The sequence below is a fragment of the Callorhinus ursinus genome, unplaced genomic scaffold (assembly GCF_003265705.2).
Source record: "Callorhinus ursinus isolate GAN/ISIS: 27379988/994484 unplaced genomic scaffold, GSC_fseal_2.0 scaffold14, whole genome shotgun sequence".
NCBI lineage: Eukaryota > Metazoa > Chordata > Mammalia > Carnivora > Otariidae > Callorhinus > Callorhinus ursinus.
In genome coordinates, this window is record NW_027397076.1 from 32,665,044 (window position 1) to 32,682,944 (window position 17,901).

At 36.8% G+C, this 17,901-nt stretch overlaps 1 protein-coding gene across 2 annotated transcripts in view; it reads right to left on the reverse strand.

Annotated features, from left to right (window-relative positions):
- TRHDE (thyrotropin releasing hormone degrading enzyme) overlaps positions 1–17,901 on the reverse strand; it is a 364,016-nt gene that overhangs the window by 31,445 nt on the left and 314,670 nt on the right. For both annotated transcript variants that reach the window (XM_073900656.1, XM_025883069.2), the window contains one exon: positions 507–654. In XM_073900656.1, the coding sequence (XP_073756757.1) occupies positions 507–654 (148 nt within the window). The remainder of the gene's footprint in view (positions 1–506; positions 655–17,901) is intronic.

Below are 17,901 nucleotides of genomic sequence, written 5' to 3' on the forward strand. Positions count from 1 at the left end.
CTATTGTTTGCTCTCCTGTATCCCCTTGGACCCAATTATGAAGGGGCTCTCGCCTCAATGTTGATCTTACCCTTGTTAATTAAGGAAGTGAATTGAATTCGCTATGCCCTTTTGGATAAAAATAATGGCTAAGAATCTTTACTGAAACTGTCTATATTCTGTTAAGATCTTTGGGATCCCTCTACCCAGGTTAAGTCCTTTGTGAACACAGAGCCCTTTAACACTTGGAAAGTAAGTTTGAACTTTAAGGATTTGCCATGTATATTTGTTCTTAAATTCTGAGGCATTTAAGCTTAATTGACACTTTTAGGCCAGAATGAAAAGTAGCTCTTATTACATTTCTTCTTCAAGTAATTGTCATCAGTGTTGCACAGAAAATCAGGACAAAAATGATAATACAAATTAGAAGAAGAAACACAAATAACCCAGGACCAGTTGCATAAAGTGGATAATGAGAAAACAGTTCATCATCTGAAAATAAGAAAGAAGAAAATATGTCTTTTTACATTGAAGACATTGTATTTCTCCATGCGGTCCAGTAATTTATCAAGGGGATAAAGAGCTCGGCTGGCAGCATGCCAAGGAAGAAAATCCTTCTCCTCAGACAGGTATCTGATAATCTCCAGGGGAATATGCTGAGGCAAATAGCCGGCTCTGCACAGTCAAAAAAGTTAATGTTAATGATATGCCGAAAATATACATGATGATGCAAAAATGAAGATTTTACTTATGCAAATAAAAGGCAGAAAGCAAGATTCATCACAGTATAAAGAAGCCATACTCAGTGCTATAAAAATAAAATTACTCACTTTTTAAATATAGTCCTACTTAGGATGCCATGTGCCTTAATATATACAGAGTTAGAGAGTTAAAAATTTACATACACAAAAATATCAGAATGCATATTTTTTTAAAAGGAAAGAATTCCCGAATTTGAATAAAATCAACTCTAGGTATTTTTCTTCAGAGAAAGTCTTCCGAAGTCACATGTAACTGAAAATAATTGATTACTAAAATGCAATTTCAGTTTCTCGATGCATTCTCTTTGCTCTTCATGTGGTTCTGTGTAATAATACTTAATACAGATTGTTTTCAAAAGAACAATCAAACTCAAGAGGCAACTTACAGGTTTTGACTGTATCTATGTCACATTACAATTTGAACATTTTTCAAAAGAAATGGTTTCCATAACACCTATGAAAATCTCAGTTAGATTTTAATAGACTCCAAATTCCAAAAAAGTTGAAAGAACAGGCTCTTCCCATTTATTATTTTTCTTTCAAAATAGATGCTGTGTCACCTTGGGGACCAATGTCAGACTCTTTGGAGAATATGAAACTGTAGCTTTTTAAAATGATCTGAACACATGTTGCCCATATTTAAAGAGGGTATATCCAAAAAAGGATCCAAAAAGAAGTGTCTATCTCTACTCTCCAGGAGACTGCATATAAAATCCTTGCAAATCAAAGCAATATAAATGACAATCCACAGTACATTAAAAGATGGTCTGTCTTAGCCTCGATGTCCCTGATGCATACACATCGTGACACTATGTGTTTTGCTGGATTTTTTTTTTACATGAATAATCAACTGAATGCAGACTTCTAATGCGGGGACCAGCTAAATATGAAAGCAACCAAAGCCTGCTTATCTCCTTTATCTACCTTTCACACTGTTGTTCTTTTGTAACATCACAAAATTAGACGGGTCTTTTAATTTGTGCTTGGTGCACAGGCAAGGAGCAAAGCCTTGTCTCATTTTCACCTAAAATAAGTTTGCCAGATTATCTAATTCTTACTCACCGTGACAAGCAAAAATTACTCCACGGTAAACTTGCAGCCATGTTTAGATGTTCATAAGAAAAACCAAGTCTGAAGATGATGTTTGAGTTTTCTTTAAACTTTTAAAAAAACCCAGGTGTGTGTCACTCGAATGATTTTGGTTCACTCATGGCATAAGATCAACCATCAGTCACAGTTAATGTCTGCTATAAATACGAATGGCAAGAATCACCCCAAATTTCCACATAATTTCAAAATTTCTTAAAGTTTGTATGATTTAGACTACATCTAGACTTGTGCCACTTTTCCTGTACTGTTGCCATTTTAAACATCTTTGCAGAAAAAGTATGAAATTAGGCTAGGGCAATGACTATTAAATGAGAAATTTTATCTTTGTGGCTAGGGTAGCATAGCATCTCAATAACACAGTTACACTTATTTCTAAGAGTTTGCTACCCACTGGGCTGCTTGAGTGGCTCAGTGGGTTAAGCGTCTACCTTTGGCTCAGGTTATGATCCTGGCTCCCCCCTCCCCAGTCAGGCTCCCAGCTCCACGGGAAGTCCGCTTGCCCCTCTCCTTCTGCCCCCCCTCCCACCTCACACATGCACTCTCTCTCTCTCTAACAAGTAAATATTTTTAAAAAATATTATATTGCCTTTTTAGTGGGTAGCAAACTTTTTTAAAAAAGATTTTGTTTATTTGAGTGAGAGAGAGAGAGCATGCGGGGTGCAAGTGGAGAGCAGAGGGAGATGGAGAAGCGAACTCCCCACGGAGCAGGGAGCCCCAGCAAGAGCTCAATCCCAGGACCCTGAGATCATGACCTGAGCCTAAGGCAGACACTTAACTGACCGAGCCATACTGACTGAGGCACAGGGCAATATAATTTTTTAATAAAAAAATGATTTGGCTTTCCCTCGTAAAAGAAACATACCTTTCAATATTTCAAATTCTGTCATTTGTTTCCCCTGAACTTTTAATTCTAAATATTACTTGGCATGGTGATCATAAATTTATAATCTACATGCCATGGATTATATAATTTTAGAGTTGTAGAAGATTTATCTAGAAGCCATTATTCTTTTGTTGAAGAAGTAAGAAAAATAATGCAGTAAAAACAACAACAACAACAACAAAAACCCTCGAGTGAGCAGCTAATTTATAATGGGTCTTCAAGTGAGTTTGGAAAATCTAGAAAGGTATGGGATCTATTTTATTGCAGATTTAAACATACTAGCCTTACGTCAGTTACAATGTATTGTGCTTTGCTTCTTTCCTGTAAATAGATGGTCATTATTCAATGGCTTAGGCTTTGTAGGAAATGTGATGACAAAAGATGACTAATCACGTTATGGAAGAGACTTGGATTTGAGAAAGAGTTGGGATCTACTAATACTTCCCACAGAATTAAACAAATTCATCTTGCCAAGCCTCACGTTCCTTATCTATGAAGTAAGAGGGTTGAAAAAGAAGACCTCTTTTTTAGCCCCCAAAGCCTTTTATCCTAACCTACCTGTCTACAATTTCAACTGCAACAAATATTACAATACTACGGTCATACTTTATTTGTTTAAAAATGTGAAAAAATACTTTGTGATCTTTTTATTCTCCATTCTTCAGTTGTTTAATATGTGGAAATCTAAGAGGCAGGGCTTGGATATAGGTTTTAGAAGATATCTGACAGAGTGTAAAGAAAATAAAAGCAGGGACGCCTGGGTGGCTCAGTCAGTTAAGCGTCTGCCTTCGGCTCAGGCCATGATCCCAGGGTCCTGGGATCGAGTCCCGCATCGGGCTCCCTGCTTCTCCCTCTGCCTGCAGCTCCCCCTGCTTGTGCTCTCTCTCTTTCTGTCAAATAAATAAATAAAACCTTTAAAAAAGAAAGAAAAGAAAAGTAAGCTGACAGAAGTTCCAAATAATGACAAGCCAAGGAAAGTATTCATTAAATAGGGAAAGAGAGCAAGTTCTGTTTTGAGTATTTATGGTAAAAATTGCTAACTGCTCACCAAAAATCCATGCTTTCCTCTACTTCTTAGGAGAGATTATAATTCCCACTTTTTTGGTAGTTAGGTGTGGTCATGTGACTACCCAACAGAGCATGAATGCTCATCACTGCCAGGGTTAGCCCATAGACCTCTCCCATTGGCTCCCCAATATTCTTTTTCCCTGAAGTCAATCTTTCAGGGTGACTTTGGAACTCTGTACTGAATACGTCAGAAACCCACCTGGGTCTCTGGATGACTGCATGCCCATGTACTAGTTCTCACACCAGTTCTGTTACATAAGCAGGAAAAACACTTCTATTGTGTTTGATCGAAACACATGCTTGGGTCTATTTTTTAAAGCAGTTAACCTTCTCTAATGCAGCCCTCAAACAGAACAAGAAACAGATTACATTCAAATTGCTCCCATTTGTGTTGTTACAAACATATGTAAGTAATTACCTACTACATAATTCAATACACTCACATTAAGCCTACCAGATCAAAATATGTAGCTACACTCAATTGGTCAAGATGATCAGCTTCATTACAAAATTTAAGACTTGTAAGAGATAATGTTGGTGAATAAGTTACCTACTTTAGATATGTGTTTGTGTAATTGGCTGGTAATGATATCTGTGATTACTACTACTGATAATGCAATCAATATGGGGGAAGCGTGTGGAATCCAATGAATGGAACACTACATTAGCCCCAAGTAATCAGCCCAGTAGGGAGCACATTTAGGGTCCCGATGCCAAAATGCAGTTGCCCTAGATTTACATCATCACAGAGAAATGTTGCTAACAAAATAGGGGAAAAATTAGCAAATTTAAATAATTTTTCATGTACAGCTAAGTGTGCTTTATTAATATTTCAGAAAGAGGTTGTAGATGATATCTATCTTCTGTACTAATGGGGTATAGGTTAGCATAAGAAATAATTTAGGGGGGGACACCTGGGAGACTCAGTCAGTTAAGCGTCCAACTCGTGATTTCAGTTCAGGTCATGATCTCATGGGTCGTGGGATCCCAACCCCTGCACTGGGCTCCCAACTCAGTGGGGAGTCTGCTTGAGATTCTCTCTCCCCCTCTGCTTCTGCCCCTCCCCCCACTTGCTCACTCTCTCTCTTTCTAAAATAAATAAATAAATCTTTTTTTTTAAAAAAAAGAAATAATTTAGGAATCAAAGAAAAGATAAGGGGGAAATGAAACAAATGAGGAAGGTTAAAGAAATAGATAAAAGATTGCCCATTGGCACCACTCCCCCTCCATAAACACACACATATCCTTGTCTCCTTCAATTTACTGGAGCTTGCAATGAAATATGTCTTCAGGCATACAAGAGAGTATTTTTTATAAGAAGATTAAAACCAGACAATATTAGCTGATATTGAAATGCACTGATCTTAGCTGGCTTTGTTCTCACCTAAGATCCAAAACTGCTATTTAAAAACTGCTCTAAATTCTGTGAATGTTAGTTAACTCTTGAATCTACTGAGATGGGTGGCTTGCACACAAATAACCTATTTTATGTGAATTTCCTTGAAAAGCATTTGGCTTCCGGGTGCTTGAAACTTGGAAAAAAATAAAAAAAGCACAATCAGACTCTTCAGAACATCATACTCCAGGTTTCACTAATGGAATATTCATTTAAAACCAATAAATCACCTACTACATATTTCACAATATGTCCAGGAGACACTATATCTCTCCTTTAAGGTACAGATTTTTAAAGCAATTGCTAACATGCTTAATTTAAAAGTTTACTATTTTATCTATTATCTTTTGTTATACATTGTTAAAGACTTTTATGTGTTGTTTGTGGGAAGATCCTATGGTGGAGACGGGAAACTCCAGTAGTCCTCAGAGTACCACAGACTAAAAAGGGAAATACACAGGGAAGGTATCTCTGTCAACCAACAGTCTATTTGGTCAGGTCATAGAGAAACTAAAGCTATGATTCAGGCATTGGAGAAATGTTGTCTGCAGAGATGGAAACGAAATTACTTATTTGTAGCCCCGTGAAATTAGAACCACAAAAAGTTGCACAATAAAGAGTTCTCAGAGCCCCTCCTTCTTCTGTTCCTTCTCTTCCAGGAAGCCTTCTTCCAAACTGACTTAGGCACTTCTTTTCTGGGCTCACAGAACACCTTGATAACAGTAATCTTTGTAATAATTATCATTATATTAATCATAATTTTGTATAATATGATCTTTTTCACTCACTGGACTTAGCTCTTTAAGGAAATGAAGCATGCTTTGCCTATCTTTGTATCCCCATAGCCTACTGCAGAATCCAGTATAAAATAGGTACTCAATAAATATTTTTTTACACTAAATTAAGTTATGGCAATAATGTCATTGTTCTTAAAAATAGGAGCACTTTACAAGCATATTAAAACTTTAATATACACATATGTATTTTTTAAATTAAGCATTTTCTAGGGTTAATAGATACCAGCAGGATGGGAAAAGTCTATTAGAGTGTTATTTATAGTATTTTTAGTCATCTTGTTTATTAATGGTATACACGACAGAAGATAAGAAGGCCATTGCTGTCTAGCTAAGGAGCTTTGAATAAGCTAGTCTATATCCGAATGAAATAGCTTTATAGCCAGAGAGAAAGTAGAAGCATTGTATAAACATCTACGTTCTTTTTCTTTTTCTGATTAGCAAATTACTTTCCTACTCTCCTTGAAGCAACAGCATTATTTTATACTATGTACTAAAGTAAATTGATGGTGGGCTTGGAAATCTTTTTCCTAGTCAGTAAATGGACAAGAATGAACTACATGATCTCTAGGGTCCCTTCTTCAATAAAGATTTGAAGATTAAAAATAAAACATCCACAAGTAGTTTTTTGCAACTTGTGCAGTCCCCCTACCACCACCACAACCAGCCTTTCTTCTCTATACACACACTTGCTTCTTTATTTCCAAGTATAATTTCTGAAGAAATCAGCCATCATCTAAATACAGGGATCCTCTGGATACTTGGTAATGCTAAAAAGCAGAGTCAATGCTTGGTTATTAATTGGAAGAGTTAATAGATGTTAGCTATTCACCTGAAAAGGAAAACATCCTTAGCTTTATGGCTGAAGTTAACAAATTTTTTATTATGTTATGTTAATCACCATACATTACATCATTAGTTTTTGATGTAGTGTTCCATGATCCATTGTTTGCGTATGACACCCAGTGCTCCATGCAGTACGTGCCCTCTTTAATACCCATCACCGGGCTAACCCATCCCCCCGGCCCCCTCCCCTCTAGAACCCTCAGTTTGTGTCTCAGAGTCCATAGTCTCTCATGGTTCCTCTCCCCCTCTGATTTCCCCCCTTCACTCTTCACTCTTCCCCTCAGGCTATCTTCTTTTTCTTTTCTTTTTCTGACATATAATATATTATTTGTTTCAGAGGTACAGGTCTGTGATTCAACAGTCTTACACAATTCACAGCTCTCACCATAGCACATAGCGTGAAGTTAACTATTTTTTAAAAGAAATCTATCAACTTATTTTAAGCTATCGTATATTGAGGATTTACCATATGGTATGGTGTTATGGAAAGATGGTCTAAGTTTGCTTTAGTTTACTATCCTTAAAAACTTCAGAATCAGTGCTATTATGCACCCCCCACCTTTTTTTAGATAAAGAAGCTGCAGTTTAAAGAAGATAATCAACTTGCCAAGCTGACTTGGCTAATAAGTGACAGAGCTGGAATTGAAAACCACGACTGACAAGAAAGCTCTCACTGATTCTACCACGTGAGACTGCCTCCCTAAATACCACTTTGAGCTAGAGTTAAATGCTTTCTGTCTCCTTTCCTTTAACATCTGTTTACACGTCACTATCATAGCACTCATCACGTTAAGTCTAGTACATGAGGGAATACATCATCAAAGCCCAGGTGCTCGGTAGGGCAAGTGAGCGATAGTAGGGACCGGAGGACTATGGGGAATGATTTAAAAGAGGAGGCTTAGACCAGATGTCAGTGAGGACACCTGCCTGCATGACACGAGAAACTAGACTGAGCAAATCCGGTGGGGGAGGAATTCGGGCCTCCTGGGAAACAGCAAGGTCAAAAGTCCTAAGCCAGGGATAAACTGGGGACATTGGGCAGAATCAAAAAGGGGTTTTCGTGGCTGGCGTGGAGTGAGCCACGGAAGAGTAGGCTAGGTATGAGGAGGTTGCATAGGTTGGTGGCGCTAGATCATGAAAGCCCTTAAATAAGGGCTTCAGCTTGTTTTTCTGTGGGTGATAGAAAGCCCCTGCAAGTGCTTGATCTGATTTATGCTCCTGAAAGGGTGACTCTAGCTGCTGTAGAGAGGAAACCCGAATATGCCATGTGGTCCTCCCAGATGAGAAGGGAGTGAAATATGATCTCCTAGCTGGCCCTCTCCCTCTCTCACTCTACAGACTATGCTTATAAGAAAAACATACCTTGTGAGTGAAGTTACTGACCTGAAAACAGTGATTTTTTGGGGGGGGTAGGCTTCACATGAGACTTGTTTTAGAAACAGTATCTTATGCAGGTATTAGGAAGAAAAAATATTCCAAAAGCTTATCTACGCATTATTTATTGTTCCTCAATTGCTAAAACAAAAACAAAAACAAACAAACAAAAACAGCATCTGATGGTACGGGACTGCAAAGTTGTTTAGGCAATGAACACATTTTAAACCATGAAGATGCACGTTCCTCTCTGGGTTAATCAGCACAATTATTCCAGAATTTAAATAGTGAAAACAGACTGAAAGACCACCAGGAAAATAATCCACATAGGTTATGATTTCCACAGAAAATACAATGCTTAAATTTGGTATGGAATTCTGCCACTGGGCAGTGAAACTTTTCAATGTTCTCCATAGGCACAGAGGCGTAAAAAGAATTTAAAAACTACAACAGGATGTTACTGACATCAGGATATCAAATCATTAATCTAAAAACCCATAATTCGATGGAGTTTCTAAATTCCTATTTGGCTGCTTCTTAGAGAAATGTGTGAAAAATAGGAAACTAGAAAATAGAAAAATAGTACTGAAACCCAACTGCTTAAAAAGAACTAGGGGGTGCCTGTCTGTCTTAGTCAGAAGAGCATGTGACTCATGATCTTGGGGTTGTGAGTGTGAGCCCCACATTGGGTGCAGAGATTACTTAAACAAATAAAAACCTTTAAAAAATCTTTAAAAAAATACCTGGTTATATATCCTCTTATCTGATATTATATCAAAAGTTTTACTTTTTGTATAGATTGTATTATACTACACACAAAAGTTTACATATTTTACTTATAATAATTTGCCATATTATTAGTAATTCTTCATAATTACCTTTGGATTAGTTCTAGCAACATTCTGTTGGAAAGATAAATAAAGTTCACTATTGTTGAGTACTTGGGGTATACCTAAGTTAACAGAGCCATGAACATCTTTGTGCACAATGCTTTTATATACTCTGAATGATTTTCTTTGGATGGAACACCCAATTGGGAACTATCATGCTAAAAGTTATAACACATTGTGATTCTTGGCAAATCACGTTCTCAGGCTTCATCAATCAGCAGCTGGTTTAGGTAAAAGGAAAAATGGTAGGCAGTCACTGTGGTAACCAACACTGATTTAGTGCTCCCTGGTATCCCAGACCCTGTGCCAAGTGCTATATATATGCACTATGTTATTAAATCCTCATTACAATCTTCTGAACTGAGCAATATCACTAGCCCCATTTTACAGATCAAAATTGAGGCTCAAAATGCTATCTCACCTCTCCGGTATCATATTGCAAATAAATGGTGGTGCTGGTATTTGAACCCAGTCTTCCTTCACCAATATTCTTATCACTGTACCAAAAAGGCCTGGCAGGTCATTTTGTATTCCCTCTCCCGTCTTCTAGTAAAAGGAAAAAAAAATGAGAAGAAGAATATAGAGGACATCTAGTGGGAGTAATCTTTGGAGGCCTTATGAAGGAAACATAATGTAATAGAACCTATGGGGAAGGAGAGAGTGGTATGGTCCATGACTATGACTTTGAAATGGAGAGTTTAGTGGACTTATTGTTGATATAGCTTTTAGACTTTGGTCATTTGGGGCCACTTCTGGCAAAACCACTTTATTCGCCACTGCCCCCCAATTCCCTGGGTTCCTTCGGTACCTGGTCTAATCTCCATAAAACAAGAACACTCTCAGCCCAGACTCTGGCCTGGAAAGCCTGACACCAGTTAGTGGCAATATATCTACCATAAGGAGCATGCATTGCAACAACACATTGCTTTCAGAGATATTGTTGATGCAGGCAAAACAAGAGAGTACTGGGATGTGGTCTACAAAAGAAAGGGAGGGGTAATCATATACAATTAGGATCTTTAAGTAAGAGGAAATATTTCAAACTACAGAACATATTTTCCATCTCAAAGTCTTACAAGAAAGGAGAAGTTGAGGCTATGGAAAGTGGTGTGAGGGTCCTATACACAGACTAAGAAGGAGAGAATGAAGAGTTGAATACTGGCAAAGAGTTGAGAACTCACAAAACCAAGCCAATCTCACTCCCAGTCTATTCATAGAGGAATCATTACATATATGCAGCCATTTTAATTCTGTACATAATTTTCTAAACATACAGCTAAGGTCTGAATTTTAGACGGACACAAAGGTAAATAATTAAGCAGGAAGATTCAGTCCCAAATGGATGCCTTTAAAAAAAGAAAAGAAAAACACTTTTGAGAGTATAATCTAGCCATGCAGAAGAGAATAAGGACACAGGTGGGAAAGTTTTAGAAGAGCCACCAAAAGTGATAAAGGGAATCTAACAAGTACAAAGTGACAGCAACCCATTACACCTGGGCTCTGCAATCAACTTGAAGAAGCTCCTGGCCAAAGTTAGAACACCTTGAGTATCAATAAAAAGAAAAACTACCATGGAATTAAACTTATCAAATATACTCAAATCCATAGGACAAAATGGTACTTAACTAAAAACGAAACAAAACAAAATAATTGGTCACTATGGAGCATGCTAGAAAACTGGCGCATTTTTGAAACTAAAAAGTACAGGGAAACATTCAGGCATTTATCCTGCCTTTCTTTAAAAACTGTATCACTGGGTCACCAAATAGTAAGTGAAAGCAAGTTTCTCTTGAGAGAACTATTTTGTTTATGAATGGAAGAAAAACCAGTGAATCACCATTTTGCAACCTCTAGTAAATCAACAGATTTAGGCATTGAACAGTAATAGCTGCAAATGTCATAAAAAATGACTATTTCTTTTATGCATTCATAGAGAGTCAACTGTGAAGCAAACTTGCTAAAAGGGTGAACCTGTAATGGATCAAGGCCCTGGATTTGATTACCAATTTACAGGCAATAGAGAAGATAAAAGAACATAAAAAAGTACACAGTGAGGATGTAGTCAGCAAAATCTAGACAGTGGGAATCATGTAGGACAAACAAACTCATTCCTCACCATTGGAAAGAACTTTTGTTTTGAAGGTGAAGGGGAAAAATCAATAGTTTAAAAGAGATTGAAAAGATACATCAACTAACCACAGAGCAGTAATATTATTTGACTCCTAATTCAGACAAAGTGTAAAAAAAAAATATGGCACTTATGAGACCACTGGAAATTTAATCACTTCCTGGATTTTGATATTATTGAGGAAATGTTAATTTTAGGTCACACCATGTTTAATAATGTCATTTTTAGAGACATATAGTGAAAATTATTTTATGAAATGATGTCTGGAATTCACTTCAAAATGATATGAAAGGTTGGATGGAGATGTGGGTGAAATAAGACTGACCACGAGTTAATCATTGCTGATGCAGAGCAATGGATACACTCTTCTACTGGCTTTTGGGTATATTTGAAATTACTCATAATAAATAGTTTTAAAAAACCAAAGAAGGGCTAAGTCTTATATATGTTTGTATCCCCAGTGTGCATCAGAAAGCCTTCTTATTGTCTATGTTTAAAAATATTTGCTGAAGCGGTGTGTGGCTGGCTCAGTCTGTAGAGCATGTGACTCTCAATCTCAGGGTCGTGAGTTCAAGCCCCACGTTGGGAATGGAACTACTTGAAAAAAAAATTGAAAAATATTTGCTGAATAACAAACTCAAGAAAGGCAACATTTCTGGTCTTGGTTTCCTTCTTTACAAAATGAGAGCAATGGTATTTACTTCCCAGAGTCGCTGTGAAAGCTGAAAGACAAGAAATGGAAGCGATTTTTGTAAACTCTAAAGGTCCATAGAAATGTGGTGAGCTTTCGGGCTGGAGAACCAGAATGAGAATTCGGCAACCACGTATTCTGCATTTGTATTCTGACCTTGATTTGTTCCTTACACCGAGCTACTAAACTCATGGATAGATCCCAGCGCATTCATTTTCCCCTTAGGGACAAAGTACCAAATGGTAGTGTAATTGCCAAGGGAAAATTATTACTCTCTTCTGAATTATTTCTATCATAAATCCAAAACCAGTCAAACAGGCTCTGTCACAAGAACGACAGGGTTGCTGTAGAGCTATGAGAATCCCACATATAAGCTCCCCATATATCCGTGAGTATCACAACCCTCCAAAGTCATTCTGACTCATGTGTTTAAATCACAAGTGGGAAGCCAGGTTGGCAGCACGTTGGTCAACACTGTGGATACAATGAAAATGAGGTGATTTACTCAGCCCTCAGTCAGAGAAATATCCCATCATCTGTCTTATGTCGACTGTACAAAATGTGACAAGCATTTTGTTTGTTTTTCTTTACATATTTTCTATTGAATCGAAGGAGAAGTCCTTTTCATTTAGTAATGATAACAATCATCCATATTTCTCCTAAATTCAATCACAACTGCTCTTAGCATGTCAAAGAAATGATTTCTGGCAACAATGGTGAATGATAGAAAGGCAGAGAGAAGGACACAACTTCTCTGTGCGTCATGCATTTTCTCCTCTAATCTTAGTAAAATATTCATCTTTACTTAGGGTGAAATGAAATATCTAATCTAATTCTTCATGATTTAAAGTGATATTTTCCTGCCTCTCAGAATATTATACTCCATTCCAAATTAGAGTTAAAAGCCACTCAGTGGCATTGTAGATGAAAAGTGGAAGGTAAAAATACTTTTTATTACCAGTGAGATAGAAAAAGGACTTCAACTATATAATTCATTGTATAAAAAAAGGATTAGTATCTTGAAAAAGAAGAGCCCTGTACCCACTTGAAATCACCTTTAGGGAGGCAGGCATGTTAGCTAAACTCATGGTACTTTGTTCTCTTTCATAAGGGGGCTAAATGATAACCTAAAGAAATGAAGGACGAAGATAAACAAATTTGCCAAGCCACAGTGTATAAAATAAATACCGGCCCTGTAACAATACGATCAACTTAGTTGAGAATTTGTACACACAAGGAGTTCTGGATTTATTTGAGGAAATTTTCCATTCTTAGAATTAAAATACATTAAAATCCTTTTGAGATCAGCCAACAACTATATATTAAAATAACGGATAATTCTTGTCCTTTGGGATGCTAACATGTAGACAAATCACAGAACCTCCAGGAACAGAGGTTAGGGAGGGAAGTAGCTTCCTCTGCTAGCTACATCGCTCTCAACCTCTCCGTTTGTCCTTCAACTCTCAGGGTCACAAAATTCTGAAGATATACTACTCATATGGAAATATTTAATTAATCCTGGATCCCCAGCTCAGAAATATAAGACCTTAACCTTTCTTTGATTTTCTTTAACACTAATGTTCAAATAAAACTTAGAAAAAAAGTAGTGATAATGATGTTCTAACTCCTTAATGATGATTAACAATTAGAGAACATTAATGGTATAGATTTACTGTGTTCTAACAATGACACTCATTAATTTTAATAACAGCCCTATAGTTATGTTCTTGCTTACTGTCTGAAAATTTACCCCTCATTACCACTTGTAGGAAACAATTTTTTAAAGTTGAAGCATCAATGAAGATACAAAACAATAAAAAAAGTGCTAGTTAATTTACATTATTTTAAAAATACTAGTGTAAAAATAAAATAGTGTCTCTTTTTAATAAGAACCATATGCTTAAAATATTTTATATTTTGCTAAAACGATCACATGTAGTTCAAAAATATTTTGAAATTGATAAAAAATTTTTAAAATTAGAAATTTCTCTCTAGTAAGAGAACCACTTTTATGAGGAAAATAATTCTGGAATCATAATTTAATAAAAGTCATTATCATATTATTTAATATATAATTCTAATACAATAATAATTTTCACAAGAATCATGTATTTAATATCAAAAGGCAGAAATTTAGAAGAAAAATGACAAAGTGATAAGGTCTCTCAAAGAATTTGTAATTTTAGAAAAATGGCAGAAAACTGTCACTCCATGTGACTAAAATACTCTTTAAAAACTTGCATTTGCCACTCTATCTTTTCAAAAGGAACTTCATCTCAATTAAAGTAAGCTATCTGAAAAGAATTTTTTTTCCTATTGACTTATTCATGGTTAAATCTGTATCCACTGTTTCCTGATAAGAAAGATGAGGAAATCATCAGACTTACACTTTCTACTAAACTCTGTGGCCCCTCTGGATTTTCACTTGCTGAATCATTTCTACATTTTCTTGGTTTAAAGATTTGCCTTCTATTTTGTAACCTTAATTCTCTTGCCGCTTTATCCCTGGGTCCATGTGCAAGTGCTTTCAAGCCTCATCACCATTCTTTTGTAGGCAAAGATAAGTTGACTGTATAAAAGATTTTGTATTCTATCCACTGGAATATTCTGGACTTATAGAAATCTGAGTCAGTCTGAATTTTCCACTTTCTAAGTAACTTGTTCTTCTGTTTAATTTAGAAAGCTCAGGCTATTTATCAAGATACATCTCCACGTTAATCCTTCTGTGTTTTTGTTATTTTTTCCTAAAACACAGGGTGCCCTTTCAAACTATATATTCATGTCTTTATTGTGAGAAAGCTACTCTTCGTATATCTTCAGATTTCTTTAATTTGTTTTCTTCTTTTTCATGAATATTAAATGCACACACATACACAGACACCAACACACACATTAGATGCATCTTATTTATCTTATGATTGTCATTGTTTTTTCTATTTCATTGATCTCAACGATTGCAAGCTTGTGCTCTATGTCCCTGACGAGGTTTCCCCGTGTGTTTATGTAATTTATACTGCTTCTCACTTGGCTTTCTTTCTTGTAATGCCAGATCACCTTCATTCTTTTTGCTGCCTTATCTCTTTTTTATTCTTTTGCATGTTTTCTTTAAACTCTTACCTCAGGGATGCCTGGGTGGCTCGGTCAGTTAAGCATCTGACTTTGGCTCAGATCATGATCTCAGGGTCCTGGGATTGAGTCCCGCATCGGGCTTCCTGTTCAGCAGAGAGTCTGCTTCTCCCTCTGCGTGCTGCTCCCCCTCTTTGTGCTCTCTCTCTCTCGCTCGGTCTCTCTCAAATAAATAAATAAATAAACTCTTACCTCAAAAGACAAACCCCACAAAACCCCTCATTTCTTTGTTTTAATTCTTTGAAATCACATAGATGGGTATATTTCAATTATTTGTTTGATGTTCTACTTCTTCTGTCATTATTATGATTCTATTTTTTAAGAGATTTTATTTATTTATTTGACAGAGAGAGAGAGCATGAGCAGGGGAGGGTCAGAGGGAGAAGCAGACCCCCTGCTGAGCAGGGAGCCCAACATAGGTCTCAATCCCAGGACCCTGAGATCATGACCTGAGCCGAAGTCAGACACTTAACCAACTCAGCTACCCAGGTGCCCCTGTTATTATGATTCTTAACTATTATTCTTATGGTATCTTTCCATACTCCTATGGATTTGAAGTTGGATTATGTTTAAGTAGCACTCATAGTTGAAAAGGAAATTCCTATTCAGTAAAAATAGTTGCTGATAAGTTATGGCTAAAAAGCAATCGTGGTGAATAGGTTGGAGCAGTAGCAGTTTACATTAGGGTTGTTATTTCAGATCTGGCTCTAATCGAATCAGTAGTTCCATCTGTTTAGGGGCATAGTTCTGCTCCATCGTCCCATTTCAAAATATGCTATATAGCTGTGTGATTCATACTTAGACCTTGTAGATTGCAGGTTCTCATTGTGGTGATTTAGCATTTAATTGTTTCTCTCCAGCTGTCTCAATTAATGGTTGCCAAGCCAATTGCCATATATATTTCTTTCCCACCCCATTTCTGTCCCCTGCTTCCTTTTGCATGTCTTCTCTTTCAGGCCTAAATTTGTTTCCTGTTCCTTCGTGTGGAGAGATTCAGCAATTAACCCATCATGCCTCAAGATTCCATTATTCTAAATATGGCACTCCCTCCAAGGAGCTGCCTTCCATTTTTATAGATTTCTGTGTCCCACAGAGGATCTGTAAATATCTATAAATACTGTCATCTATTTTCAGAATCATTGTATATTTGTGTCCATAATTCATTGTATTTGTTAGTCATTCTTTCTCTTCCTCTTTTCCTTCCTCCCTCCCTCCTTCCTTCCCTCCCTCCCTTCCCTTCCCTCCTCCCTCCCTCTCTCCCTCCCTTCCTCCCTCCCTTCCTCCCTCCCTTCCTTCCTTGCTTCCCTCCTTCCTTCCTTCCCTCCTTCCTTCCTCCCTTCCTTTTTGGTTGCTGGCAGTTGCTGTTAAGGTGGAAATGAATATGTATTTCATTTCCTTCAACTTAACATCCTTAAAAAACAATGTGTAATAAACAAACAAAAAATGGCCATGCCAATACAAGTCCTGGGAATGCTGTGTTGAAACCAGCACTCTCATCTATTTCTGGTAGCATATTCAATTGGTATCTGTGGAGTACTCAGCTTGCTCTTGACCAAATCCTTTTCTTTTTTCATCCTGAGAACATGACCAGACTTCATTTATCTGATTCCTTCAAAATTAGGTCTTACCATGTAATTTCATTTCTATCAGAGGAGAGTAGGCAGAAGTGATGCAAGTCTTCCAGACTGGCAATATAAAGCCCACTGTGTGTTTCTCCATGCCGTCCCCTTCTGCCAAGTTGGAATGGAGACAATCCCAAGTTGACATGGGGCTATTTGTTAAAGTTAACAACCGTTGGTCACAAAGGAGGTCTACTTGATAGCAAATCTTTCCAAAATAGAAATATAATGCAAGGGAAGAGCCTAAGAGCCAGGCTGACCTGTTGAAGATTGATGAACTCAAGATAATCCCCAATATGAAACTGCCTGGAATGAAATAGGAAGCCCACTAAGTTTTTAAGAGAGTTCTGCTACCAAAGATGCTATAATCTTGGACTCAAAGAATGTGTAACTGTTTAAAACTTCAAAGAATCCTTATGTACTCAAACTTCTAGAAGCAGAAAGTGGGATATAAAGCTGCATGGCACCCAAGGATGGTATATGCCCAACACTCATCTCATATATGCTCATGTAGGATGACAGAAAAGGAAAAGTTTCCCAAAGGGCAGAGCCAGAGAATATTAAGAAAACTTGACCAGGAAGCTATGCTCAAACAGCAATACCAGAATTTAATCAAGAAACTACTCATCCCCAGGAGTCTTTCACAATGGTTCCAATTTCTCCCATTTTTCCCTATCTTGAGTGGCAAGTTTTTTTGTATCCTGCCCCATCATGGAGAATTGTTCGTGTGAAAGATACCAACTTATTAATTCAAAGGTTTCCAGAGTTGATATAGAGATCTCTCTGCTTCACTTGGAGATAGTGAACTTTGGACTTTGGTTTGTATTCAAAAGATATAATTTTAGAACGTATCATTTGGTTCCCCAGTTCGCTGACCAAGAATATAAAACAAACTTAAGGAAATTAGCATTTCATGTATTAAAAAGAAAAAAATAGATGGCAACCTTATTTACTCCTTGTACTTTATCAAGTGAAGGAAACATTTTCTTTAGGATTTTTTAATATGGAAAAACAGTATAGGACTTTAGCAGGGACATTTGGAAATTAAAAGTAGGTAAAGACAATGTTGATTCTAACTAAATATAAAAATATGATCATTGATATTAAGTTCTGGTAATTACTAAGTGTAAACCAGTGGATTTTTTTTACCACATGCTAGGTACATTACACAATCCATTTGTGGAGGACAGAGTTGGTTAAGTATACTTAAATTTGGGCAATTAAATAAGTATTACT